At 37.9% G+C, this 27,567-nt stretch overlaps 2 protein-coding genes across 9 annotated transcripts in view; both read right to left on the reverse strand.

Moving 5' to 3' along the window:
• erc2 (ELKS/RAB6-interacting/CAST family member 2) overlaps window positions 1-20,790 on the reverse strand; it is a 48,178-nt gene extending 27,388 nt beyond the window's left edge. For all 7 annotated transcript variants that reach the window (XM_084395633.1, XM_084395631.1, XM_084395629.1 and 4 more), the window contains exons 1-2: window positions 20,705-20,790; window positions 15,931-16,664 (exon numbers count right to left, since the gene is read on the reverse strand). In XM_084395633.1, coding sequence (XP_084251759.1) covers window positions 15,931-16,584 — 654 coding nt within the window. In that variant the 5' untranslated portion in view covers window positions 16,585-16,664; window positions 20,705-20,790. The remainder of the gene's footprint in view (window positions 1-15,930; window positions 16,665-20,704) is intronic.
• A 3,381-nt stretch (window positions 20,791-24,171) lies between these two features.
• Window positions 24,172-27,567, reverse strand: part of bsnb (bassoon (presynaptic cytomatrix protein) b) — an 88,412-nt gene continuing 85,016 nt past the window's right edge. For both annotated transcript variants that reach the window (XM_084395719.1, XM_084395718.1), the window contains exon 12: window positions 24,172-27,095. The gene's annotated coding sequence lies outside the window, so the exon portion shown is untranslated. The remainder of the gene's footprint in view (window positions 27,096-27,567) is intronic.

A 27,567-nucleotide genomic window follows, 5' to 3' on the forward strand; every position in this document is an offset into this window, starting at 1 on the left:
AAACTACTAAACAAAACCACGTATTTGATATTCAAAAGCCACAATGATAATGCATAATGTCCAGGTCACATTTCACCCTAAAATCTAAATGAAAATAATGAGAATGTAGATATACACACAGACACACACACACACACACACACACACACGCACACAAACATATATCCTACACACACACACTCAAACATATGGCTTATAGTTTTGATTTTTTTTTCCTCATTGTTCTCAAAGGATTTAAACATGTACAGTATTAAGCTATCAGCATAACGTATGATACCATAATACTCTCTCTCTCTCTCTCTCTCTCTCTCTCTCTCTCTATATATATATATATATACACACACAGTTACACACACACACACACACACACACACACACACAGTTACGAATTTCCAACAACTCAAGTCAAAATAAATAGCCTACTCTATATATATATATATATATTGCATTTTGATTTTTAAAATCAAAAGGAAAATGAGAAAATATATTTATTATAGTATTATATTATTTTATATGCATTACATTTTGTATGGAAAATTAGGCACAATTTGCTCCAAAATTTTCAAAAGCATAATTTTTAGTTTTAAGATTTTCCCATGATTCTCAAAGGATCCATACAATGATTTTTATTTTAATAAACATATGTGAAGCAATCAGCGATGCGCTTTATTGTCATCAAAATAATAATGATTTATTTTAAAAGTAGCCCGACTGCATTTACGCAAAATATAATTTCTCATTCCTTTATTTTAATTCAAGGGTGAGCTATGACATGTTCTTGACAGGTTTTGTGAGATTCACTCATCCTTATAATGCAACTACCAATATAAATGACTAATTGGGCTTTTTGACTCGCTGCTGATAGTCTGCACTCGTTCCCTCTTAAAGAATCCAATGCAGCTGTAAGGAGTCTTGTGTGTTTACCGCAGGCACATTAGCAAATTAATTCAGACTCCTTAAATAGACACACACGTTCACGACTGCAAACGCACACAAAATCAAACATGCTCTCAATTTATCACAGATAAACGTTACGGATCCAGCTTAGATATGCACGACACACACAAAAACAGAGGAGATTGAGAGTTTGGCTAATTAAATTTGTCGACCGAACAAACTCTCTATTTCTACATCTCTATTTCTGTTGTTTTCACTCTTCCCAGATAGTGTTTCCTTCAGGTCAGGACGTTTATTGAGGACACAAGGCCCTTCTGTCTACCCGTCTCCTTCCCAATTTCTTATCCTCTCCTCGTCCTCTTTCCGTCTCCAATCAATAATCTGTCTTGGCTGGCAAAGAATTTGAGGAAACGGTCCAATTATTCCATTTGCATAATTACAACAGTTTGCAAGGAACCACAATCCCCTGGGTTGCAAAATGCTGGCCAGAATAAACTCCATTGGGAGATTTATGGTCCCATGCTCTTAAAGGGACCATGTTCACCTTTGGAAAAGTAACAGACTTTTCATTTTTTGGGTGAACTGTCCCTTTAAGAGCATGAGGTTTGAGTAGAGATAGCTGAGTCATTCAGAAGTGTTCAACTTTCATGTTGTGTGTGTGTGGGCAGCTCTCAGATGCACTGAAGCATAGGCAGGCATGAATATGTATCCCATACGGCAGCAAGCGATAAAGGGAGAGCTGGCAGCCGGCAGGAATATTCCACAGCATCCCGAGGCAGCCCACATCACTTCCTCTCCTTCTCATTACTCATTACCCCCCACTATTATCACATATTGTATCTCTATATACTCTGTGTTTAAAACGAGAGGAAAATGTTTTTTAAAATGTTGCGGATCATGTGACACTGAAGACTGGAGTAATGATGCTGAAAATCACAGGAATAAATTACATTTTTAAATTCTAATAATATTTCACAGTATTATTGTTCTGACCACATATATTTTCAAAAACATTTTAAAAAATCTTACTGGCCCCAAACTTTTGAAAAGTAGTGTAAATAAAAATATAATAAACACATGTTGTGTTTTCATGTTTTATGGGGACTTTCCATTTTTTTATACTGTATAAACTGTATATTCTATACAACCCCTTACACTAACCTACCCATCACAGAAAACTTTCTGCATTTTTACATTTTCAAAAAACATCACTTATTTATTTATTTATTTTTTTTTTGGGATATTGCCATTTTTGTGGGGTATAACCATAATGTAGGGTTTACCAGGAACACACACACACTCACACACACACACGCACGCACGCATGACAGACGCTTCATCTTTCTGCACAACATCCATCAGCTCATTCCAAATGTGTAAAAATATTTTCCTCAATATGTCAACCTCAAACTGAATGATTACACAGAAAGCAAAAACAACAACCGGAACATAAAAAATAGCATTAAAGTGATCAATTTTGTAGCATTCCAACCCCATCATTCAACATAATGGGATAAGTTGCTGAATACTGGCTATGAAAATGTGGGTGTTGTTAAAGGCAGGTTTTTTCTAAAAAACTTTTCCCCAAATTTGTTTAAACTGTCTTTATCAATACATAATTAAAATGTAAGTACTCTGAAAAGGAGAGTATAAAAATCGAGTGTCTGTAGTCCTCTCAGGGCTGCAATAAACACAGCTACTTATTTCCATTCGGAACGAATGAAATGATTGGCTGGGCGACTGTCACTCTCCCTCGCTACCATGGCTACCACCCCTGCCGCTACAGGAGCTGCCCACATGCGCGCACCCGTTTGACTCGAGGAGGCGAAGAGGCACGGAAGCTAGGAAGAATCACAGTTATGGCAGAGAAAGAGCAGTCAAAATTCCCAGTACCTGCATATACAGTCAGCGAAGGCAAACAAGGCAAAAAAAGGAAGACAGTATTCGAAAAGGCTATGACCAAAAAGGCTATGACCGCGACGATGCGGTACTTGTCTGCGGAGTGTAGTCCTCATCAGAGCCAACAGTGCTTTCATCGTGGAAGCTCTTACATGCAAAACACCGTATATGTTATGAATCTTACACGAAATTCAATGTAATCAATATCAATGCATATCAATGCAACCTGTTTTTAGCTTTGCCTTATGTTACTAGCTCGTTACCGAATCAAACTCAATATATTTTAAACTTTACCAGTATCGATATGCTAGCTTGATAGTGAGTACTAACAGCCATGTTAGTTGTTTATATTCATAATGATAAAGTTAGGTATTTTATTACATGTGATTCTGACATGATGTCACTACATGCTCCTCTCCGCTCGCCGCTGGCAAACGCGTCCTCCAGCTGGCAGCTGAGCGGTCGGCATCGCGCGCTCATGTGTTTTGGGGGTGTGGCTTTGGAAGGACCCCAGAAGGGAGGGGGTGGGAGTGAATGGAATAAGTAGCTGTGTTTATTGCAGCCCTGAGAGGACTACAGACACTCGATTTTTATACTCTCTTTTTCTGTCCTTGGCATTTAAATGATTGAAACCCTCTGATCTAGATGGATTTAGTTCATTTGTGACTGGACAACAATGACTTGGCCAAACTCTTCCACATATTTGCTTGCCGGTTCTTTGGTATCTGGCCTCTGTCCTTTTTCCGGAGACAAGCCTAAAATGCCTCCATTTCGATATTTTCGACCATTCAGTATATTGCACTATGTTCATGTCGCGCAACGCTGTCAGCATGAACACACATGCATTTTGGTCAGAGTTGAATATGTGATTAAAGTGTTTAAATGACTGCTTATTGTGATTAAAGTTTTTATGATCTTAATCTCATCAATTTGATCAAAGCATTGTGTTTACATGAGGTAAAGTTTAATTGCAATATTGCCTAAATCTCCTTATAATCGAATGAGGGTGCATGTTTATAAACGTTGTCATTGAAAAGAGAATGATAAAGAAAAAGAGAATATTAGATGGATAGCCAAAGCTACTAAACATCTCAGGGATTATCATTGCTGCATGCTAGGACACAACAAACACTCTCACACACACACACACACACACACACACACACACACACACACGCACACACGCACGCACACACACAAGATCAATAACCACAATCTGTGCTGAGCAACTGTAGTTTATGTTCTTCTCCATCACCCACCGCACACACACATATTTATAGTCTTGTTATTCACAAAAACAGTGGCTAGAAAACGGCATTTCATCTCTCTTTCAATTCTTCACTTGTCTATCACAGAGCGTTGTTTTGCTAATCTGTCTTCTAATTCCCTCCGGCCACTATTTCCCCTCGCAAATGTGCTTTTCACCCATCCATTCATTCCTGTTTAGTTTACTCTGCCGCTCTAGACTGGTAATCACGATGAATGCATGAGAAAAGTCTCTGATTAAAGAATCAGTGTCTGCGCCTCGCATTTAGTTTTCAGCAATTTGTTCGAACAGGGAAAGAATGCGATCGAAGATCATTACTTTGTTAGCCGTGACAGGAAATGGAGGCGTTGTTACTACCCATAATTCCCTTCTTTGGGCTTAGTCATGCAAGAAACAGTGCAAGGAGACGGATTGAAAAAAGGGAGAAAATGCAAATATGCTGCTTAAGGAATGGAAGACGTGCCTTTCAGGTAAAAGAGCTAATCGCCTTGTTAACAGAGGCATCTTTTTGCATAATTTGAGATAAAATTATGACATCATTGTTTTATTGCAGGTATATGTTAATGAAACATAATTTTGATAATCAATTTCATCTTTCCCCATTAAAGACAGGAGCTGTACTAGCATCACCAGAAGCACTTTTGTCATTCACAAGCAGAACTGAAGATTGTGATGATGTTCCTCTGCGAATGTAGACAGAGATTGACCTATATCTTCACCTTGTTTAGGCAAGAAGAATCAGCTTTACTCTACAATTTACTGTACATGTAGTCTGGAGGGTAAATCTCATGTTTTCCTGCATAAAAGTAACACTGTACCTACAGTGATTAAAACTTAAAAAATCTGAAATTAAAACCAAAAACACTGTGATTTTGGGGATTTTAAACACTACTAAACACTTACTGTTTGCTTACTGTTTAAAAAAAAAGTCTCTTATTCTCACCAAGGCTGCATTTATTTGATTCACGAGTTCACATGTTAATTAAATCTGATGTAATATTATAATGCGTATTTGGCGACCGACCAATTCAGCCCGACCCCAGAGTACTCCCCCCTATGAATGTATAGATCATAGGAATCTATGAGCAGACCCATCTGAATGTGAGGTGATGGGGTGGTGGCGGGATGCTGAGAAATTTGTCATGAGACAGGAGGTAAGGGAAGGCTTTATTTATACTGGCTTCTTCTTGTGCTGATTGGATGATTACCTGAACATGCTCCTCCCGAACTTTGTTACATAAAACTTCATTTAGTGAAACTGTGAAATATTATTGCAGTTTAAAATGACTGTTCTGTTTTATTATATTTTATAATATATTCCTGCGACGCAAAGCTGAATTTTCAGCACCATTACTCCAGTCTTCAGTGTCACATGATCCTTCAGAAATCATTTTTCTGCTCAAGAAACATTTCTGATTATTATCAATGTTGAAAACAGTTGTGCTGCTTAATATTTTTGTGAAAACTGATGCATTTATTTTTTCTTCAGAAGGTTCAAAAGAACAGCATTTATTTAAAATTTTTAATAATATAATTGTCTTTATTACCATCACATTTGATCAATTTAATGTGGCCTTGTTGAATAAAAGTATTATTATTTTTTAGAAAAAAGAAGGGGAAAAAAACGAAGGAATAACCCCAACATTTGGAACAGTAGTGTAGGTTACATAATTTCATAATGACAATACAATAAAAACAGATAAAAGGTCTTCTAACTGACATCAGTGTCTGTATCCTTACCAGAGAAACATTAAAAAAACCAGATGTCACATGTTTTGTTAGAGACTCCCTCACAAGATCAAGTAGTGTGACGGACTGAGCCACTTTGCTCTGATTTAGCTTATATGTGTCGACTGGATGGTTGAGTTTGGAAAGCTATTGCATGTTAAGCTTCCACAGACCTCTGGATCAGATGCCAAACAGGCTCGGCAAAGAGTCATGTCTCAATTACAGCACATGCCCACGCTAGCACTGGATGAAATGAGCATGCTCATTTAAATGCTAATAGTCTGGTTGTATGGCATTAGATTACACCCTAGATGATTTAAAATACCATGAAATGCCATATTAGATTATAATTACAACAGAACAGACTAGATTGACCAAGATAGACTTCCTACCATGGTACTCTTGTAGCACAGTGATGGAAAACCATCATTATTTAAAGGGATAGTTCACCCAAAATTTTTAATTACTCACCCTCATGTCTTTACAAACCTGTGAGACTTTCGTTCATCTTCAGAACACAAATGAAGATCTTTTTGATGAAATCTGAGAGATTTCTGTCCCTCCACTGACAGCTACGCAACTACCACTTTGACACTTCAAAAAGTTCATAAAGAGATTGTGAGACTGAGTGGTTTAGTCCAAACTTTCTGAAGAGACTTGATCGCTTTATTTTTTTTCTTAGCTTAATTTTTATCTTAGGCGACACGAGGGTGAGTAATTAATGACATAATGTTCATTTTTGGATGATCTATCCCTTTAAGCCATTTTGTTTGTGATGCTAGCGGCAACAGAAAAGTGGTGACTGAAAATTCAAAACAGCTTATTAATTTTAGGCATTAAATGCACAATCGAAATCTGGCCTTTCCATTAGCTTTCTCAGTCATGCTGAAACGTGCTGTGTGGATCATTATTCTCTTTGATACCATCACGTTTAAACACAGACCATCAAATCTTGTTACTGTACAAATCAAAAACAAGTCAGCCCCCACTAATCCTTTTTGTATTGGCTTTCTTTCCGGCACCCGAGGGGCTGAGCAATTGAGAGAGCAGGAAAAAAGGAGTAAACGGAGGAGGCGACAGAGAGAGAGAGAGAGAGGGGGGGGGGGTGGAGGGAAAATAAAAAAAGACCTCAAAAACAACCAACCACACTTGAGCTAAACTAGCCCACAGCGCCTGAGGACATTCTCACTCATGCGTTCACCTCACCTCTGAGTCTTGAGCTACAAAAGAGCCATTAGCACCAAGCAGAACCCACCCAACAGATGCACCCCGATCATCATTCATCAAAGCCGGACTGTTAACATCAAGGGAAACCATCAATCCAAGGGGAGAGGATCGTTTTAGAAGAACTAGACTAAGATCAAGAGGTTGCACAGACTATTTAGATCAATACCACTTTTTCTCGACCCCGTGACCGAAAGGATTTACCAGACTTAACAGGAAGGTCACAAGCAAAATTATTACAACCCTTTTCAGATGTATTTTATTCATGCAAAGTACAAATTATTCCTAAAGGGAATGGACTCTTTAAAAAAAGCATCAAGTGTTTATAATGTGATAGCATTTCCTGCACTAAAATTTCCCGTATTTATATACTGCCATTTAAAAGTATGGGGTCGGTAAGAAATTTATATATTCTTTATTCAGGAAAGATGCATAAAGTGACAGTAAAGGCATGTATAACGTTACAAATATGCATTTCAAATTCTTTCTCACTTTCTATTCATTAAAGAATCCTGAAAAAAAAAACTATCAAAGTTTTATTTTGGCTGATTTAAGCTGCTTTTTCAGCAGGTAAACTTTTTTGTAACTAGTATGTGAAACAATACGCAGTATGCAAAATAAAAGTTCCAATCGTCTGCATGCTACATTGTTATCTCATGACCTCACTTTGATGCATGCTTAATCTCTGAAATAATTACAATTTATATCCAATTCTGTTTAAATAATGTATATTTTACATTGGAAATGAAAAAGTACTGGGCAAAGTATACCGATACATATTCAAAAATGGCAGGTCATATGGCATTCTGAACATCCCGAGTGATACCCTGTGACGAAGGATCTCTGATCCCCATCACTGCAGCCCTCCTCCAGACTCACAGCAGGAACATGTGGCCACGAGGAGGGGTGTGAATATAGAGAAATGCTAACAGCATGTGATGACGTGCTTCTTATACTAATCGAGTCTGGTCACCACTGCTATAAACCCAGCATGATGTGTCTCCTTCGCGGAGCCGGTCTCTTCAGCACATGCACAGTACAACAAGTGTCCTTGAGGTCCAGACGTGGTGGAGGACATTTAAGGGCTGCAACTAAAGCCTAGTGCTCACTATAAGACAGGATATTGTCAGCAAACACTACCAAGGGAAGGATTGCAATTGTTTGCACTGATTTGCACAGAATCAATAAATATATTTGATGTTTTTTTTGGATCACACTTCCCATTGCAATTGCACTTTCTTAAGATCTTTCATCTTGCAATATCATTGGCTATTGCTCACTGCAGCTCTCTTGCTTGTCAGAAATAGGGTAGATGGATTTCAAACAAGTTTAATATTTATTGCAGCGTCCAGAATGCGCAAAGCATATCTCACAAGTGTACACAATACCCATACAGCAAAAAAAGCATTTAGCATATTTTTCAAATTTATGCTAAATAGCATATGATTATGTTGTTTAAACCTTCAAATGCCAAAATATACAAAAATATGTACTTCAAGGGGTAAAAAACATTTCAGTTTTATGCTAAATATATGGTGAAAAAACAGTGTTGGATAAGGAAATATACCTTTCAAATTTAAAATATGTTTTGTTTAAACCGTCAAAATATATACTTAAATGGGCAAGAAAATGCATTTTCAGTCTTAAAATACATTTTAGGTAAATGCAATTTTTTTAAACATTTATGAAGAAAAATTAAGTTTAAAAATATTTTAACATTTATTTCATAATATAAAATAATATAACAAATAAAAAACAACAACACTTATTTTAGTGATACCTGTCATAGCAGGGACATTTTTTTCTTACAGGTAAGCTGATGCGAACCAACCTCCTATTTATGGAACTTTCCAAGCACAACACCTTTTTGTTTGCATATTTTGTTCATAAAAGCCTCTATGAAAAATGTCACCATAAGTCATTTTACATTTACATAAATGCACTTGGAAGATGCTTTTTTATCTAAAACGACTTACATTACATTTAAAATGCACATTTTATTAGTGATATGCACTATTTCAATTAAAACAAACAAATGCATAATAAAATGAATGTCTGGTGGTGTAACCTAAACTCCATAAAGGCTTCATAAAAAACCCCTAGCTTGTCTAATCTTGTTACTTTCTACCACAGGGCACTAACCGTGTCACGGTAGCACTGTCACTGGATAAGTACCTACAGCTCTGCTAATGTCCTTTCCCATTTTCAGGGTGCTGCACGGACACACACACATACACACGCACGCACGCACAGGTGTTGCTGGGAGCTGTGGTGACACCATCCTGATTTAACCTTGAAGACTCAAATGAAGGGACAGCATCACGGAAAGGAGAAATGAGACACATACTCTTTCACAGCATAAGCCTGCCTAACTTGCATATCCAATCTCATTTGTGTTTTTCAGTATCCCTGTTCCAGTATCTCCTGTAACATCTGCTCCTCAATACCGAGCTTGCATTAATTTTATATTTATGCAAACTAAATGCAAGTTCATTTTCTTATTTGAAGGGGACCTATTATGCCCTTTTTCCAAGTTTCTTTTTGTGTGTGTGTGTGTGTGTGTGTGTGTGTGGGGGGGGGGGGGGGGGGTCCTAATTTAACACACCTGAACTAGATGATCAAGGTCTTCAGGTTTCCTAGAAACTTCCAGGCAGGTGTTTTGGAGGTGTTTTGGAGCTACACTTTGCAGGACAGTGGCCCTCCTGGATTTTGACACATGGCCTAACCGTAGGGTGTCCAGTTTGTCATTTTAGGTTTTAGAAGGGTACTCGTTAGCGCCCCCCTTTGCGGCACTTTTGCACCGAGCACCGAGCTCTACAGCAGACTTCTACCTAACTGTCAAAGCAGAATTACATCATGAAAGTGTGGACTCAAAGGAAGACTGAAAGGGCTTATAGTTGTATAATGCTCTGTTTAGTTGAAACCCCTCCTTCCGAAAGTTGGAATGTGCTCTGATTGGTCAGCTGGTCCAGTGTGTTGTGATTGGTCAACCCCTTCTCGCCTGTTTTGGAAATATCAGGCTCCTTACCATAAACCAGGTCTTCCCCCTTTATTTTGTGCATGGCTTGGGTGTAAATTATTTTAATGAGGGATATTGTGACATGTTTGTTCCTGGAAGAAAACTGAAGACTACAATTAATGCATTTGCAGGGAGTTCAGAAACAGTGCTTACTGATATAGAGAATAACTCCCTGCACGTCCTTGAGTTTTGCCGAACATATTTTGTTGATCCTGGAACAACATTCCTGTCTGAAAATGTAATCATAACCATCCTTACCCCTAAATCTAACCCTAAGTTATCCCTAAAATCAGAGGGAAATGATAGGTGAATAACACTAGAAGGTTGTAAACCTAAACTTGACATAAACTGTAAACTTGTTCCTCAAATCTGATTGGTTGATTGGAATGTTGTTCCAGGATCAACAAAGATGATGAACATGTTGCACTTGGTGAAATCGGGTTCTGCGACTTTTTGCTTTTTAACTTTGCATACATTTTTTCATGTTTAAACAGCAACAGAAAGTTGAAAATGTGAATAAAAGCATAATAAAGAGCTATGAAATAATCAGAACATCTCAATGTACAGTAGCTACTCTTGCTTATTACATTTTTCTCTTGAGAAAAACACCCTACTTTTAAAAAGATACCAGTCTGGACACCAATCTAATTAGCTTCTGTTTTTAAGAGTCTTCAGTCGAACGTGAGAACTCCATTAAATCTCCTGAGCAACGAGAGCAACCAGATATATTTGCTCCAGGTCATTCAGGTTATTTGGAGAGCACTTGTTCAATGCAATTTTCAGATAATCTATCTGACAGGACTTTTATTATACCAATCCGATATTAATTTGGCCCTGTGTGTAGGAACTGACCTGTTGATAATGAACTACCACAAGCTTCAGTTTCTAGCCACCTCCTGCAATACTACACTGTATTTTGCATCTTCCCTTCTTTCTTCCGTTTTAATAAGAACCCATTTCCATCCCACGCCTGCTAATTTATGCATTTGTTTTACTTTAGATCTTTGGAATTATAACATCTTTAGTCTTCATCTCCACAAATGCCCTTCACTTACAACCAGAATACTTCAACTGGAGGGTTTTTATCCAGAAAATGTGATAGTAATTTAAATCAAGTCATTTGCAAGGAAATTATGTCCCCGCTAGGTTCATTGTTGTTTATTCAAATAAACTTCTGCAGGCCAGAAACTGAATATTTAAGCAAATGGCATATTTCAGCATTTAATTTTTGTGAAAAATCCCTTTTACAAAACAGTCACATTGCAATGATGCATTACGAGATATAGGAAGGAAAGTACTGTGCCCACATAATGCAATTTATTTTATTTCCATGCATTATCTGTGTTGTTTTAGTGCATAATTCTCTAAAGGAATTATGCAAATCTGGTAAATGCACAAAACAATAGTGCATAATGCAATTTGCGAGATCCAGACACCTGAACTGGCTCTTGAAAATGTAGAAAGAGCATTCGGTTGCATGGTAAATCAGGAGATGACGTTCTACACCATTTGATGAATAACTGCCAAAATGTCTCTATTACACACACACTTTTAATTGCAGTAGGTAAATTTACTTTTGTGAATACAGTGCAATCTATAACAAGACAAAAAGAGACATATTTGTGTTTAAATGAATGGCATTGACTTAATTTAAATACACATGGCACCGGATTAAACTCAACTAAGGATGGTGAATAAAACGAAGCTGAAATTCCATACAATTGTGGATTTGCCCACCAGCGCATAGTAATAAAATGTCACTTAATTCCAATGTGAAATGCAGTTCAGTCAAATTAGTGAACTGGTAAAAGGCCTGAATGCTTTGCGAGACATGGTGTTTCCAATATACAGGATCCATATGTCATCTAAAATCTGTGAGAAAATGCCATATGGTGCCTTAGAGGATGGGTGGATAGAGTAACGGAGAACAAGATGGATGGGAAGGACACAGGACGAGGAAGAGAGAGGAAGAAGCACAGAGTGAGGATGTGTGACAGGAAAGGAGCCAAAGAGAGAGCTGGTTGACAGAGAGAGTGAGAATAATGGACAGCGGTAGAGTGAAATGGTGGCAGAGAAGACAAAGAATCAGATGGAGGGAAGCAAAGTCTCTCAGACAAGCATTTGTCCTTGACATTCCTTCTTCTTCTGGCCTCGTGCAGCGTGCTGACGGAGTGTGATTTAACTAGGCCAGTGCTCCACTCTCAGACAGAAACACAGATAGACAGGAAGAGGTGAGACTGCGAGAAAACAAATGCCTCCAGTCCTCAACTGTTGAATACATGAAACTGATCTTGAACCATCACCCTTTTTTTGAAGCTTGTTAATCAAAAAGGAACGAGAGATTGTGCTACACTGTGTATACAGTCCAACTAAACACTAAAGAGCTGTACCTTAATACTGTATTAAGCACAAGTCCCTTTCAGGAAAGTCAGCTCACTTGGCGGCCATATTGGTAACACTCATGCAAGTAAAGTGTGTTTACTGAAAAGACCAAAATCAACAAAACTGGTTTTCAAGATTATGTTCCAATAAACCAGGAATAAAATCTGATATCAGAAAGAAGAAAAGTAAAGACATTTACGATGTTACAAAAGATTTCTGTTTTAAATAAATGCTGTTTTGAACTTTCTACTCATCAAAGAATCCTGAAAAAACGGCACCACGGTTTCCACAAAAATATGAACCAACACAGCTGTTTTCATTGATAATAATCAGAAATGTTTCTTGAGCAGCAAATCAGCATATTAGAATGATTTCTGAAGGATCATGTGACACTGAAGACTGGAGTAATGATGCTTTGCATCACAGGAATAAATTACATTTTACAATTTATTCAAATAGAAAACTGTTATTTTAAATTGTAATAATATTACTATTTTTACTGTATTTTTGATCAAAGAAATGCAGCCTTGGTCAGCAGAAAAGACGACTTTAAAAAACATTAAAAAATCTGACCGACCCCAAGCTTTAGAACAGAAGTGTAAATATATTTATATACCAGTTTACCAGTACCCAATTCTTTTTAGAGGGTCTTAAAAGAGTAATTTTTTTGTAAGCAACTTGGCAGAATAAAAATAGAACTGATGTGCGGTCACACAAATCTGAATATAATATATTCTACAATGGCTTTGAATGTGGCTCATCTACTTAAATTTTAGAGGCAGAACTGTCGAAAATGTGTTCCAGTATTTGTGGCTTTGGCCTGTCCATTGACAGACTGCCACATCCGATTAAATTATGAAATATTAATGATTATAAGAGCCTCTTTCCAGAAGTGCCACATAAAAGACAGACAACCCAAAAAAGAAATCAGCTGTGAAGAGACTTAAAGAGCATGAGAGTGGGTGGTGAAAAAAAAAGAGTGAGGGTGTGATTACACAGTTGAATGAGACACAGTACGGAGGAGAAGAAAGGAGCACAGCCCACAGATGACACTAAAACTGGAGGCAGAAAGAGCAACCTTGGCAACTCAAGAATTCATGGACAAGGCGTTTCCCTCAAGAAGGGAACTTTTACTGATAGCTAGTTAATAGTCTAGTCTTAAAGGGAATCACCATCTCGTTTCAAACCTGTATGACTTTCTGTGTGCCGTGGAAAAGGAACATTCAGTGTTCACATTGCTTGTAAATTTTAAGAATACACATTTTCCGTTCTACATTTTGAGCATTTTGTGTTCCACAGATGAAAGTAACACGGATTTGACCAACATGCGGGTGAGTAAAGAAATGCCAGGTTTCATTTTTGGGTTAACAATTTTTTTTTTTTTTTTCAGTAATTACCGTTCAAAAGTTTGGGGTTGGTTTGATTTTGTTTCTTATTTCAATTTAATATAAATGTTTTCTATTTTAATGTATTTTAAAATGTATTTATTTCTGTAATGGCAAAGCTGATTTTTCAGAAATCATTTTAACATGCTGACTTGCTGATCAAGAAACATTTCTTATTATTATCAATGTTGGAAACAGTTGTGCTGCTTAATATTTTGTCTTTTTTTTTTCAGGATTCTCTGATGAATAAAAAGTTCAAAAGAACAAAATTTGAAATAGAAATAGTTTATAACCTCATAAGTGTCTTTATTGTAATTTTTTTATCAATTTAATGCGTCCTTGCTGAATAAGGGGTCGTTCACACAGAACATGTTTTTCCTTTTCCATTGTTTTTCTATGTAAACACTCACTAGATGGACGTGTATAACCGTTGCACTCGCGTCTTGCGTCTTTTGCAGCGTCCCAATTGGCGCTATCCCAATTCGTTGGTGCGTCCACGTACGTATCTGTTCCCTCCTTCAGGGAAGGAGGGTTACATACGTAACCGAGAGGTTCAACTTTTAAAGAATGCATTTTGAGACCTTGCGTTTTTTCCCCATTCCACTGCCTGCGTCTTGCGTTTTTGCTTTGCTTTTGTTCTGTGTAAACGAGCCCTAAGATTGTTTGTTTTTTAAACTACTGACCCCAAACGTTTCAACAGTAGTGTACATCAAACTCTACTTGCTAAGTTTATCAAAAGTATTGAGAAGACAATAAATTCTCTATAAATGCCATAATCTATTGTTTTTACATCTTAGCAAAATTCATTGTTAAAAATAAAGGTTCCAAAAAGGGTTTTGTAGTACAACCTGACATAATTTAAAAACCTTTTTCAGTTGGTTCTTTAGAAAGTTCTACATATTGGTAGCCTGACTACGTCAGACTTCGTACTTCCGCTCAATTTCAGTTCGCTTCTGTACTCAGTCTGAGATAGCGACCGTTTTCCCCGTTTTCCTCCGGCCTCAAAACAGCCGGCCAATCAACGAACAGAGGGCGGGCTGAGAGCCGTGACGTAGACGCTGATTGTACCGTGGATGCGTAGATTTACTTCACATAATCTGCAAAAGTCGTTCACAGCCATGTTCACTCCGGTATTTCGCTCGATGGTTTTCGCACAACATCAGGAAGATCAGGCCTTTCCTAACTGAGCACGCAACACAACTCCTCGTCCAGGCCCTGGTCATTTCTAGGCTTGAATACTGCAATGCTCTTCTGGCCGGACTTCCAGCATGTGCAACCAAACCTCTACAGATGATCCAGAATGCTGCAGCTCGTCTTGTCTTCAACGAGCCCAAGAGGGCCCACGTCACTCCTCTGTTCATCTCTCTGCACTGGCTACCTCTCGCTGCTCGCATCAAGTTCAAGGCATTGACGCTTGCTTACAGATCTATCACAGGCTCAGCTCCCTCCTACTTTCACTCACTCCTACGAGCCTACATCCCTACCAGACACCTACGATCGATCAATGAGCGACGTCTCGTGGTTCCATCACAGAAAGCCACAAAATCACTTTCCAGAACATTCTCATTCACAGTTCCATGCTGGTGGAACACTCTCCCCACCCTCATCCGGAATGCAGAATCCCTGACAACATTAAAAAAACAGCTGAAAACCCATCTCTTCCGTGAGCACTTAACTTCATAAAAAAAATAAAAAAAAACTTTAAAACCTCACTTATCGTGCTTATGCTACTCTGAATAATGCCTGAACTTCGTATTTTGAGCACTTCTTGCGTTGTTGTTGTTTTTTGCCTCTTCATGATGACTCGCTTAATTTAGTCCTAATTTGTAAGTCGCTTTGGATAAAAGCGTCTGCTAAATGACTAAATGTAAAAGTAAATGTTTTGTTTTCGCATCATACATGTGTTTACAGTGGAAGTTAGATGCGGCTGAGCATGCGCATAACACACACCATAACCAAACGTTATGTGATTGGCTTACGAGTAACCAATGATTTTAAACTTTAGACAAGCGCCTAAATGGGCCTTAATTGGAAGAAGTCCTGCAAACAACCTCTGAAGAACCTTTATTTTAAAATGTGCAAGGGTATTTTTAGAGTCTAATCATGTCAGGTAAGGTAACCATCCTTACCTGATTCTCCTCATGGGTCACCCGCATCTGTTCTTTGAGGATAGAAGTGCGCGCTGCCTCCTCTTTCCTCATTATACGTTCTTTCTTCAACTCGGGGCTCCAGAAGCTCTTGATGCTGTTGGCGGAGGAGCCCAGCTTGCTGTCCTTCAGGTCCAGCTCCCTCCGAAGGAGATCGTTTTCTCTCTGCATGTCCCGTAGCTGTGCCTGGAGCTCCAAAAGTTCCCCGCCCCCTCCTCTGACCGCCTGCCGCAGCAGAGCAGACGGCGTCCCCTGGTGGTGGAGCATCGACAGCGAGCCCAGGTCACCGTAAGACAGCAGGTCGGCGTGAGGGATTCCAGCCGTGTGGATGTTAGGGGTGCTGCCCATAGCCGTGGCCCGAGCGCCGTACATCGCTCGACTCGTGGCCCTACCCAGCGTCATGGTGCCTTTGGGGTAGGTAGCCGTGGATCCAACGGCTTCGTGGTCGCTCAGGTACATTGGGCCAGATGTGGCGTAGGCAGCATTGAGGGACTGGATGTTCTCCATGGATAAGGTCTTGCCACCAGAGCTGCCACTGTTAGCCCGACGATGTCCCAACCGAGGAGAGCGGGGCAGCCGCGGGGAGCGAGCGGGGCTGCCCTCCATGTGGCCGACGGCCCGCGCACTGCCATACATCTCACAAGCTTCTGTAACACGGAGAGCCTGGCGTCCGTAAGAAAAGCCCCTCGCAGATTGACAAGGGTGTTTAGTGCATCCTAGAAAAGAGAACACACTTCAAAATGCAGTCGAAGACTTTAAAATCGCCAACTATTGTCTGGAACAAGACAATCATTTCTACATGGATATAACACACGTTTTCCCCCACAGAATTTATGCTGATATCTAATTCAACTCTATCACCACAAATTGAAGCAGATTATTGGCATATGTAATGCATTTAACTCATTCAACTCTAAACCGACTGGAGCTGAATAACAACACTATTGTCTTCTGTAGAGCCGTTTATAGCTGATTCAAAATCATTTCATAATTGATAAACTGAATCAACTCTGAACTAACTAGAGTTGAATAACAACACTATTGTCTTCTGTAGAGCTGTTTATAGCTGATTTGAAATCATTTCATAATTGATCAACTAAAGAGCTGCTTTACAGCAGAATTTGAATTTGTCTCATATTTGAAGTGGTTTGCATCATCGTTTCTGTTACTTTCCTGTTTATCACCGTGAAGCTTTTTTGAAACAATCTGTAGGTGACTTGACTTGACAAATGCTGAAAGTACTGAAAGTACAGTTAATTCATTTAACCTTAAAACCTTTTTCAGTACAACTGGAGAAAAATATTGCACAGACAAATATAGATTCCTAGCCAATTAGTATTTTAGAGCTGTGCATATCTCTCTTTCATTCATAACAGCCTAGAGTTAAGCAAAATGCAAAGATGTAAGTTCCTGAGAAACGTTTTGTTCCTTTTCATTTTGAAGAAAACATAACTTCCTTCAATTTCGTTCAGGATAACGCCAGTGTCTATTCTTCAGAAAGATGAGTCAAAATAAAAAGTGCCCTGCAGTTTTTCTCAGAGGTGGGGACCACTTGCTGCTCGCTGGGATGACGCTGATGCTGTGGAGAGGGTTGCTATGGCAACAGTGACTGAGATGATGAAGGAGAGAGAGCACCTGTTTTCACTCGTATGAAAAGTGAGGATGTGTGGGCATTCATGGGGCGTGTGAGGGAGAGAGAGTGAGAAATGTACATTTATGCTGAAACGAATCGAAGCCGGAATGCAGATGGCCTGGTCATCTGTGCACTTCCATGCCAGAGAAAGGACATGTCCGGCCCTTATCTTTCCAGCCAGAGACCATATATAGCATGCCATACTGGACAAATGAACAAAAAAGGAAAGGACTGCACCCAAATGCCAAGATTTAAAAAAAAATCTGCCACTTGGCTTGCCTGCCTGTTTTCTGGGTGGTTGCTTACCACGAGTCAAAAGATCCCTTCAACAAGTTACTTTAAAAATATCCTGTTAAAATTTCGGTAAAAAGGCAACTGCGATTGCTAGAAATTCACTGTAAAAAGACGATGACAATGTTTCCAGTATTATTGGATTATATATTGGTACCTGCATATTTTACAACTTATAACTGTATTTCATATACTTGAACTACCAAAATAGGCTTTTTACCTTAAACTGCACTGATTACCGTCCATAACCTGTCCATAAAACAACACCAACATGACACTAACATAATGCAATAAACAGAAACTAAATAACAGAAAATGAAACACAAAACATCCCAATGTTCATTTACTGATAACAAATATGAGAAGAAACAAAACTATTTATACTCCATAAAATATAATAATATGTTATGTTTTTTACAGTAAAATATGCAGTTGTCTTTACTTGCGAAATCCATCAGTTTGACAGTATTTTAATGTAAAATGAGAGATAATGCGATGTTAAGTTGTATGTTCACACTTGTAGTTCTGTTCTCTTGGTTCTTTTGGTCCGGACCAAAAAAAGAAAATTATATATTTAATCCTGGTTCGCTTAGGTGTTCACACTGTCACACTGTCCGAACCTACAGATTTTAAAGAATTAAACCTAAAGAATTAAAATTATGATGTATATATTTTGCAACGTAACTTACCCAACATTCAAAACAATGCTGTTTCCTGGGCTAAACGCGCTCATTGTAGGTCTGTACATATGATGGTATTTTTACCAGCTTGGGAACTTGTGAACAGCTTATAAAATGTGTAACAGAGTCAAAACAGTTCCAGGAATTCCTGTGTTACACACAAACAAAGATCTGCTTCAAGGAGATGGCATTTCCGAGGCCTGTACCGGACTGTAATGGGCAACTTAACTCCTATGACGAGAAAAAACAGGTACGCTTGAGCATTCCGTCGTTTTAAGGGTTGTATCTTGTGACATCACGTCCCGTTTTTGGTTTGTTTGATGTCTTTGATCCGTGTTGTGTTCATATTTCATTAGAACCGCACCAGAGTTCGTTTGGAAGCGGACAGAGACCAATCTTTTCAGCGTCTCGGTCCGCTTGTTTGGTGGCACCAGGGTTCAGATGTCAGAGTTCACACTTATTCAAATGAACCACACTAACTGAGCAATCGCACAAGGGTTCGTTTTAATTCAAAAAACCAAACATGCCAAGTGTGAACATGCTAAGTCACCCTAAGTATCTGCCAACAGCATAATTTAGACAAGCAAATGTCACTTTTTGGTCTCAACGGACATAGGTAACAGAGACTGAGCTGGTTAATATCATTATCAGCAGAGAACCTTAAACTCTCCTGAATGAGAATGACAGAAAGAGCTTTTTTTGGTCAGTAATACATAGAAGCCAGCTGCTCTCCAGCATAAATGGCTTAATCAAGGTGGTAGAGTACATATCATGAACTACCTAACACCCTATCTAACACCCACTCTGACACTTGAAACAGTGTGTTCATAGAGGCACAAAGGGCAAATTACCCAGACTTCAATAACACGACATGCTAAAAGAGGAACTGGCCAATCGATATTTGTTGTGTGGAATACGGTTTAACCAAGACATTAATGTTCAGTGTATGGCTCGAAACCACAATTTAATTCAACTCGAAAGTGAAAAAAATACTTTTTTTACCCTGGTAAAATAGGCATTCATCTGGTACCTGGTATCTTATTCACTAAAAGTCTATCACCAAAAATCGGAGCAGATCACTTGTTGGCAGATGTAATAAAAGAAAAGCAAATGCTGAAACTATTCCTCAAAAGTTAATTAACTAAACCTTAAAAACCTAACAAACATTTCCCTCACCTTTTACTAGTGAATATCAATCTTTATCTTATATTTACTGGATTTAAAAAAAATTGTATCAACATTGCACACATGCATATTTTAAAGCCATGTATATCTAAAAATGTATTTACTATAGAAATTCTCATAACATTTCCAGAGATTTCCAGGTATAAAACATGGTGAAATGTTTCAATTCTCAATTATATCTTAATAATAATAATGCTAAATAAAAAATTTGAAGCAATGCTGACTGTTCACACATTATACAAACCCGTTGCTTACAGATGCCTGTAGGTCACATTGTGGAAAAAATATCCCATAAAGTCCCTTGTAATCAAGGGTCGCCAGAGACACTATTCAAAAACCAATAAATTATTGGATCTTTTGAAGATCAGACAGAAGTCGCATGTGAAAGCCCTCCCTCATCCTTCAGCCACTGGCTGCGCGGATAACATCTGCTTTCTGATTGGCTTTCAGCAATGTCAATCATCCCCCCAAAATCACTCCTAGAGGCTGACAAGTCATACAAGCCCATGTTTTTTCCTAAATGAGAAGATATCTTTGAGAAAACCACAGAGTGCAATATATATTTGAAGATGTAATACACCTAAATTGACAATGAATGATAGGAGTAATCAACATTATTAAGCTTAATAAATGTCATTTCTAACATCGAATTATTCTCATTTAGACCGCACACAGAAACATCCATAGAGAATATATCAACCGTTTATTATGAAGATAGACTAGCACTAATATAAATTTTAATTTCGAGTAGGCTATATGTGAATCCTAAAGCAAATGCATTTGAAACAGCATCGATCGACGCTTCATCTCGTTCATACTACAGCGGATTTAAGCTCATTTTCCATCATTCAAAATGAATATAATTAGCTCAGATCGATAAATCCATTCTAATTTCGATCATTTAATATAAACTCTCCCTAAATGGGGTGAATGAAAGCCAGTGTGTCGTTAGATCCCGTTTCGTTACCTTTTCAGCGTCGTCGCCGCTCCATCACTGTGCGGGTCCCCCAGCATCAGCATCAGCGTCCGTCCCGTGTCCTGCATCCACTCCAGCATCAACATCCCGCGCTCTGATTGGACACACGTACACAAGCTCGGCCCCCAAAACGCATAAATGAGCTTCAGATTTAAAGGGCCAGCGCATAAAAGTGAGATAGGAGAAGCGTCGACCACGAGGCGTTGTCATTCGTGTAGCCTATCTTGTATGGCACTGTATTATCAATTGATAGGCTCAATTTGAAGTCAGTGTCGTCTATAAATACTGTTAACACAAAGGTTAAAATAAGGTTAAGCTATGACGACCAAAAGCACATAGAGGACAATCCTTCAAATTAACTTACAAATGAGGAAATCACAAGCAAATATAGATTATATATATATATATATATATATATATATATATATATATATATATATATATATATATATATATATATATATATATATATAAAATGTTATATTATCATAATCTGTATACAGTAGGCTATATTTATTTGTATATACAGTAGCCTACATTTATTTGTGTGTGTGTATATACACACATACATACACACAAACAGGGCCGTACCCAGCATTGAGGTCCCCGAAGTGTAGCCTATAATGAAAGTTGTGAAATAATTGCCTAATGTTAACTCTAATTTGGTGCTGCAATGATTCGCACATCGCGACGATAACCGACCTCCTCATCTTGAGCTGCTTCAGCACTCAAACACCGCTCGTCGTCGTCAATGTCAAAATGTTTGAGATGACTGATCAAATCACATCACAGTAGGTTTTTAAGTTCACAGAAGCGCGAGCCGAGCGCGATTTGAAGCTCGACGCTTCAGTTAACGGTCATTCAGACCGAGATTAGATGCAAGTAGCTAAACTAAACAGCTGTTTTTAACGATAGAAGTTTTAAACGGCCGACCGAAATAATCAGTTTGCAAAGACTGTAGGCTATCAATGGGAAGGGAAGATATACGTCAAGATAAAGAGACGGATAGAAGAGAAAGAGAGAAGGTGATGGAGATGAGAGAGGAAGAGCAGGTATTGCATCCCAGAATGAGATTAACATTATTATTGGATTCAACACAGATATAGGCTACTGTATGTTATTTGCCAATGACAGTGGAAACTATAAGCTAAATTTAACAACACAAGCACCTATTGAATATAGTGCCATTATTATTGTAAATATATATTTGTATACCTCGAATGTGTTCGAATATTTCACCAGTATCAGCACTGGGAATTTTCACTGTTTGTATCACTCTGCTTGACTGTGTTTGTGCAACGTGCATCATTAAGCCAGTAGGTGGCGACAAGTGACTGTCTTTATGAGTGAACAATTGAACCATTAATACAACAGATTAGTCCAAAAACATTGAATAATTTAGTAAAGAAACAAGTAGCTGAAACTGATCTTTGATGCTCATACCAATTGCTCATTATGCCTCTGGACACAGAAGGATTGCATTGGCATTTGATTTAAATGTAACATCTGCAAAATAATCCTTGAATCATTTCTTATTTAAGGCCATTCCCGTTTCGAATATGCTTTTTGTTTATTGTCAACAGTAAGCATCAACATTCTGCATTTCCATTTTGTAGTACATGGATCATTCATTGCAACATATAAACTGATTCTCGTGTTTAAGAATCTGTTATCTGCTTGACAAATAAGTTATGCTACTGCCCACTGACATGACACTGACATTTTTTTTGGCCTTCAAACACCTTAAAATGCATATGTGTAGATCAGGATTTATTTTGATGTATATATATATATACATTATTTATGTGTGTGTGTGTGTGCATATATATATATTGTATATATATATATATATATATATATATATATATATATATATATATATATATTGTATATATATATATATTTTTTTTTTTAAACCAATGAAAGGTGAAAAGTTAATTTAGTACTACTTACTGCTTTTCTCATTATGAATTCTGTGAAGGTCACATCTAAGAAGTTTGCATTGAAGTTGACGTGAGCTACCCACTGTCTGCGGCCATGCCAATCATATGCAGCCAAGTGTGGTCATGTGACCACTGCTGTAATTGGCTTTGATGCCTCCGGTGCTCTGTGATTGGCTGCCTGTCACACACTTCCCCTCCAGCTCTGACTCCAGACCAGATGCTTAAGGTTGGAGACTGTCAGAGGTCTGTCAGTTTCTGAAGAAAACATTATAAGAAGATTGTGACCACAGATGTATTGCTGTTGTTTAAGGAGTGCAAGGTAATTTTGGGCTGTTAAATTTAGCCTGCGGGAAATATTATAATAATAAGACATTAAATCAATTTAATGTTCATAATGAATAAATTGCAAGGTATGAGTAAAAACTTCTTGTCTTTAGGATCTGTTGTCTTTTTTAGCAGCTTTAACTTGGTTTCTGCTTAAAATGAAATGTTGATTTCAACGCGATATGTAAGTTTACAGCAAATGACTTAATTAGCCTGTGCATGACTCAACCTTACCAACCAGTCCCTAGGTGGTGTGAATAATGTCTGATCACAGCACTTTTACATGCTACAAGCCGCCCTGGTGCTGAGGGATTTTAGCAAATGTTGACGCTGAGCGTGTGTGACAGTGGGTGGACAAGAAAACACGTACACAGTTACACAAACACACGTCATCTGCATCAAGTTCCATTAACAGAAGGCCGAGACCTGTTTTAGTTTATCACTTTACCTCAATGTTGAACAAATGTTCCATTGATCTTTACATAAAGGCACAACTGTGATAAAGTACAGTATTTAATTGCACAGGAAAACTAAGAGAGGAAAATGTTTGCAAAATCTCTGCATAGCAGACATGTTGTTCCCACAACATCATCCTCTTTCACTGGGGACGCTGATTGCCAAACAAAATCAATTGTTGTCCTTGTTTGTGGCCTTTGGGGAAAGAATTTAATTATCAGAGCACAAAATATAGATTATTAGTGAGCGAGCGTTTGCTATTTTTGATTACAGTCAAATTGCAGAGAACCGCAAAGTTCATTTCAAAATGCAAAATTATTCCACATTTCATGTTACATAGCATAGCTCACATTGAGACGAATGGTCCTCTGATGACACCTAGAGGTCATGTCAAAAATTGCAGATTTGCATCTTCAAACAGTGAATCAATGCATATGCAGTTCCTAAATTACATACGCTGCAATGTGGACCAGCTCTACTGATGTTGAATCAATTAAGAAAAGTAACTAAGAAAAAATCCTCAACATGCCGCATGATTTGATGTAGGCCTATAATTCATGTATGTCTATGTAGCACAAACGGTGCAAGATGAATTCCACAACCAAACTTTAGGCATTTCAAATTAAAGAATGTGATAAGATCTTAGGAGAGAAAGAGAGGTTGACGTACCTTTTCTCCAAAATGTCATTTTCCTGCAATGAGTGACAGACACCAATACAAGAGACCATGTCAATTTTAGTTTTTTGTCTTTATTCTTCTCCAGTCTGGAAACAAATTGCAGGTTCATTATTTTCATAATCACATTACATGACATGATGCACCAAAATTTATCTTTTAACAGGAATACATTGAAAAGAACACAATATTTCACAATGAATACTGGACTCACATTTAGCCCATTGCACTTACAACAGTGAGTGAATCTTCATTCGTGAGGGAATTTTTCACTTTTTTCCTCGTGTTGTTTTACCCAATTCCCAGTTGAATTTATAATACATCTGTTTATTCACTCTGAACCCTCTTTTTCTGGCACGGTCATGATGGAAGCCACTTACATATTTTTCCATTGTATTTAGATTTAACAAACACAATAGTATAGAAACCCTACACAGACCAAATGTTTTCGGATTGTTTTTTTTTTTCCACTGTAGTCAACAGTCATTGAGAGCCAGCAACATATATACTATGATATTTTTTTTTCTCGTAATAATAACAATAATCATCATTATTCTTTTATACACAAAAGCACAAAAGGTTGGCAGCAAGGCCGGCGTGAAGTTGCACAAGACGGCCATCATTTTACTCATGATATTTAAACACTGTACAAAATAACCAAAGTCAGTATTTACAGCGACAGTTAGTCTATATGTGTGTGTGTGTGTGTATGTGTTGGTGTGTTTACATGCCTGTTTGTGTAGATATGTCCGTGTTTGCGTATTTCTATCTATCACTGTGGCCGGCTTTTGTGGTGGCAACTTTGGCTCATGCACTTGTTATTGAATATCTCCATGGTAACAGTGATGTAGAAGAGTTATTATTCTTCATCATAGAGTCTTGATTGCCTAAACAACATTCCAGTATCAAAAAGGAAAAGATTCACCTCTAATCAACGCACCTCGCAAACTCAAATGGTGATGTTTGTGCTTTCAATGTGCATGCCCTGATTTTCATATGAATGGCATGGAGGTGAATTCATGCTACATACTGTACAGTGATCACGTTTACAGCAAGTCGCCTTTGAATCTTCTCCAAAGCATAGTTTTGACTGTGATGACATTATCAATTTTACATATCCACGTGCCTTTAAGATCACGTCATTTTCTGCTAACATAATAATGGTGTTTATTTCCCATCTCTCGGTGGTAACCAGATATGTGTTGCACGAAGACCTGTGTGTGAATTCAGTGTGGACACGACAACATTCGCAACCGAACACGAATGTAAAACGACGTTTCCCTGTTGGAGGAGATGAAATAACGAGTGCATAAGCTGTGTGCCCGACTTGTCGCCTGATCAAACTCCAGACACGAAGAGCGAATGACAGCATTACAAAGAGCCAAAGAGAGCTGAGCAGAATCATGCTGCAAGCAACAGAGATGGTGGATGTCCAAGACCAACAGTCCACACAGTTAACCCTTTGGCAACAGATTCCCTGAAAACTAGGGAAGACGAGGGCTTTCATAAACATGCCACTAAAATAATAAGAAAGAAATCTAGTAGTTCGATATTTTCATACATACAAGGTAAATACAAACATGTCCCTAGTCATATTTGAACATATCGTAATGCAGTATCGGTGAGGGATGTCGCAGTGGGAAAAGGTTTTACATGGATTATTGCATAGAACATTTGAAATTAGTTCAAACCCTTTTTCTAGGTGGATCTACATATCAGCAAATGTGTTTTTTTGGAACATCTGGATGGGCGAGATGGTGGTGATGGTGTAGTTTATTGGGGTTTGTAGAAACTTATTTTACCTGTCTATGTATGACAATCACATCTGCGACGAGGAACTTGAATGCAAAATTATTGTGCTCTGTACGGATTAGCATGCTATTGCTTCGGGGGGACATAAAAAACAGTTTAGATTATCAATAGTGACGAGGAAAAAAAATGTAAAGGTATAAATAATAATAATAATAATAATACCAAACATTAAACAAAGAAATACCCGAAATATAAATACATAAACACACAAATAATTATCTTACAAAGCAGTGTGTTAACGAGAGATATGTACATGTTCAGCAGTATACACTTGTGCAAAATAAATCAAGTAAGGATGATATGGAACTTTAAAAAAATGTGTGAGGTATACAAGTAAAAAATATTAGTAAGGCTCTTAATTTAAAAGGAAATTAGGCGAAACTGATAAGAAGCTAACACGAAAAACAAAAAAAAAACAAGGAAATTTAGGGAATTCTGGGATAGGGTAGCGATGGCTTAATGGTTGATAAAAGAGGGACATGACTATGCTAACATTCTGATATTACTGACCTCTGCACTTGACTGATAGTTTTACGTTAAATAACCAGCTTTTTATACAAGGTGCACATGGCTTCACCCTTAGAGACTCTGAAAAGTTGTCTAGATATGGATTCATATATATATATATCATATATGTATACATATTTTTTTTTTTTTTTTGTGCGTGCATTCCATGTACACGGTTTACACATTTGCATTCATTACACACGTGACAAAAAGGTTAGGGAGGAACAAAAACATTCATAGAGAGGGTCAATCATCGCCATATTGGAATGTCAAGATCTTAGAAATCGAGCGTACATTTTTTAAACAGTTTCTTTTAAGCCTTTGTAAGGTAGTTATTCTCCTTCACTGCTACGGTCTCTTTGAGTCTGGGCAGAGAAGTCTTCATTAGGACTGCAAAAAGCTAAGAACTGCAGCTGCTTGACATCTTCATCATTTTGGAATAGGGAGGGTCACCTGAGCACAGATTATGTCATATAAGGGAAGACATAATTGGAAAAACCTCAAAAAGAACAGGCAGTTTGGCATTTTGGGAACTGTAATTGCTTCAATAGCAACTATGGAAACACTTTGGAAGAAAGATTTAGCCTCCGGTTTTGGTTGCTATGTAGATATCATTGGATAGACCGGGCCTGTGAATTTCATCCTAATGTTTTCATTGGAAACATCTGGAGAAGAGATAAAAGAAAGAAATATTACAATTTTATAGAGTGCAGAGTTGGTCAAATGCTCATGGAATAAATGTTATTAGAGGAATGTTTTGGGTTCAATGCAAATTAAGCTCTACTGACAGAATTTATGACAATGTCAATACCACAGAAAAATAATAATAATTGCAGGTTAAAATGCAATTACAATGGAAGTTCAAAAGTCCAGGCAAGAAATATTAAAATAATATACTAACTGTTTCTAAAGTACATGCTTTTATACATGTTGGCAGGAGATAGAATCACTTGGATAGAATCACAAGTGAAAAACACACATTTCCACCTAAAGAATGACCATTTAGACTCATTACAACTCAAATGGGATTTAACAGAATAATTAATGTAAGTGATTTAACAAAAACACAAGCAGTTTACTTTCATTTTTGACGGTCATAAAATGTAGTATTCTTCTTAAACGCTAGAGGGCAGAAGA

The sequence above is a fragment of the Rutilus rutilus genome (assembly GCF_951802725.1).
Source record: "Rutilus rutilus genome assembly, chromosome: 22".
NCBI lineage: Eukaryota > Metazoa > Chordata > Actinopteri > Cypriniformes > Leuciscidae > Rutilus > Rutilus rutilus.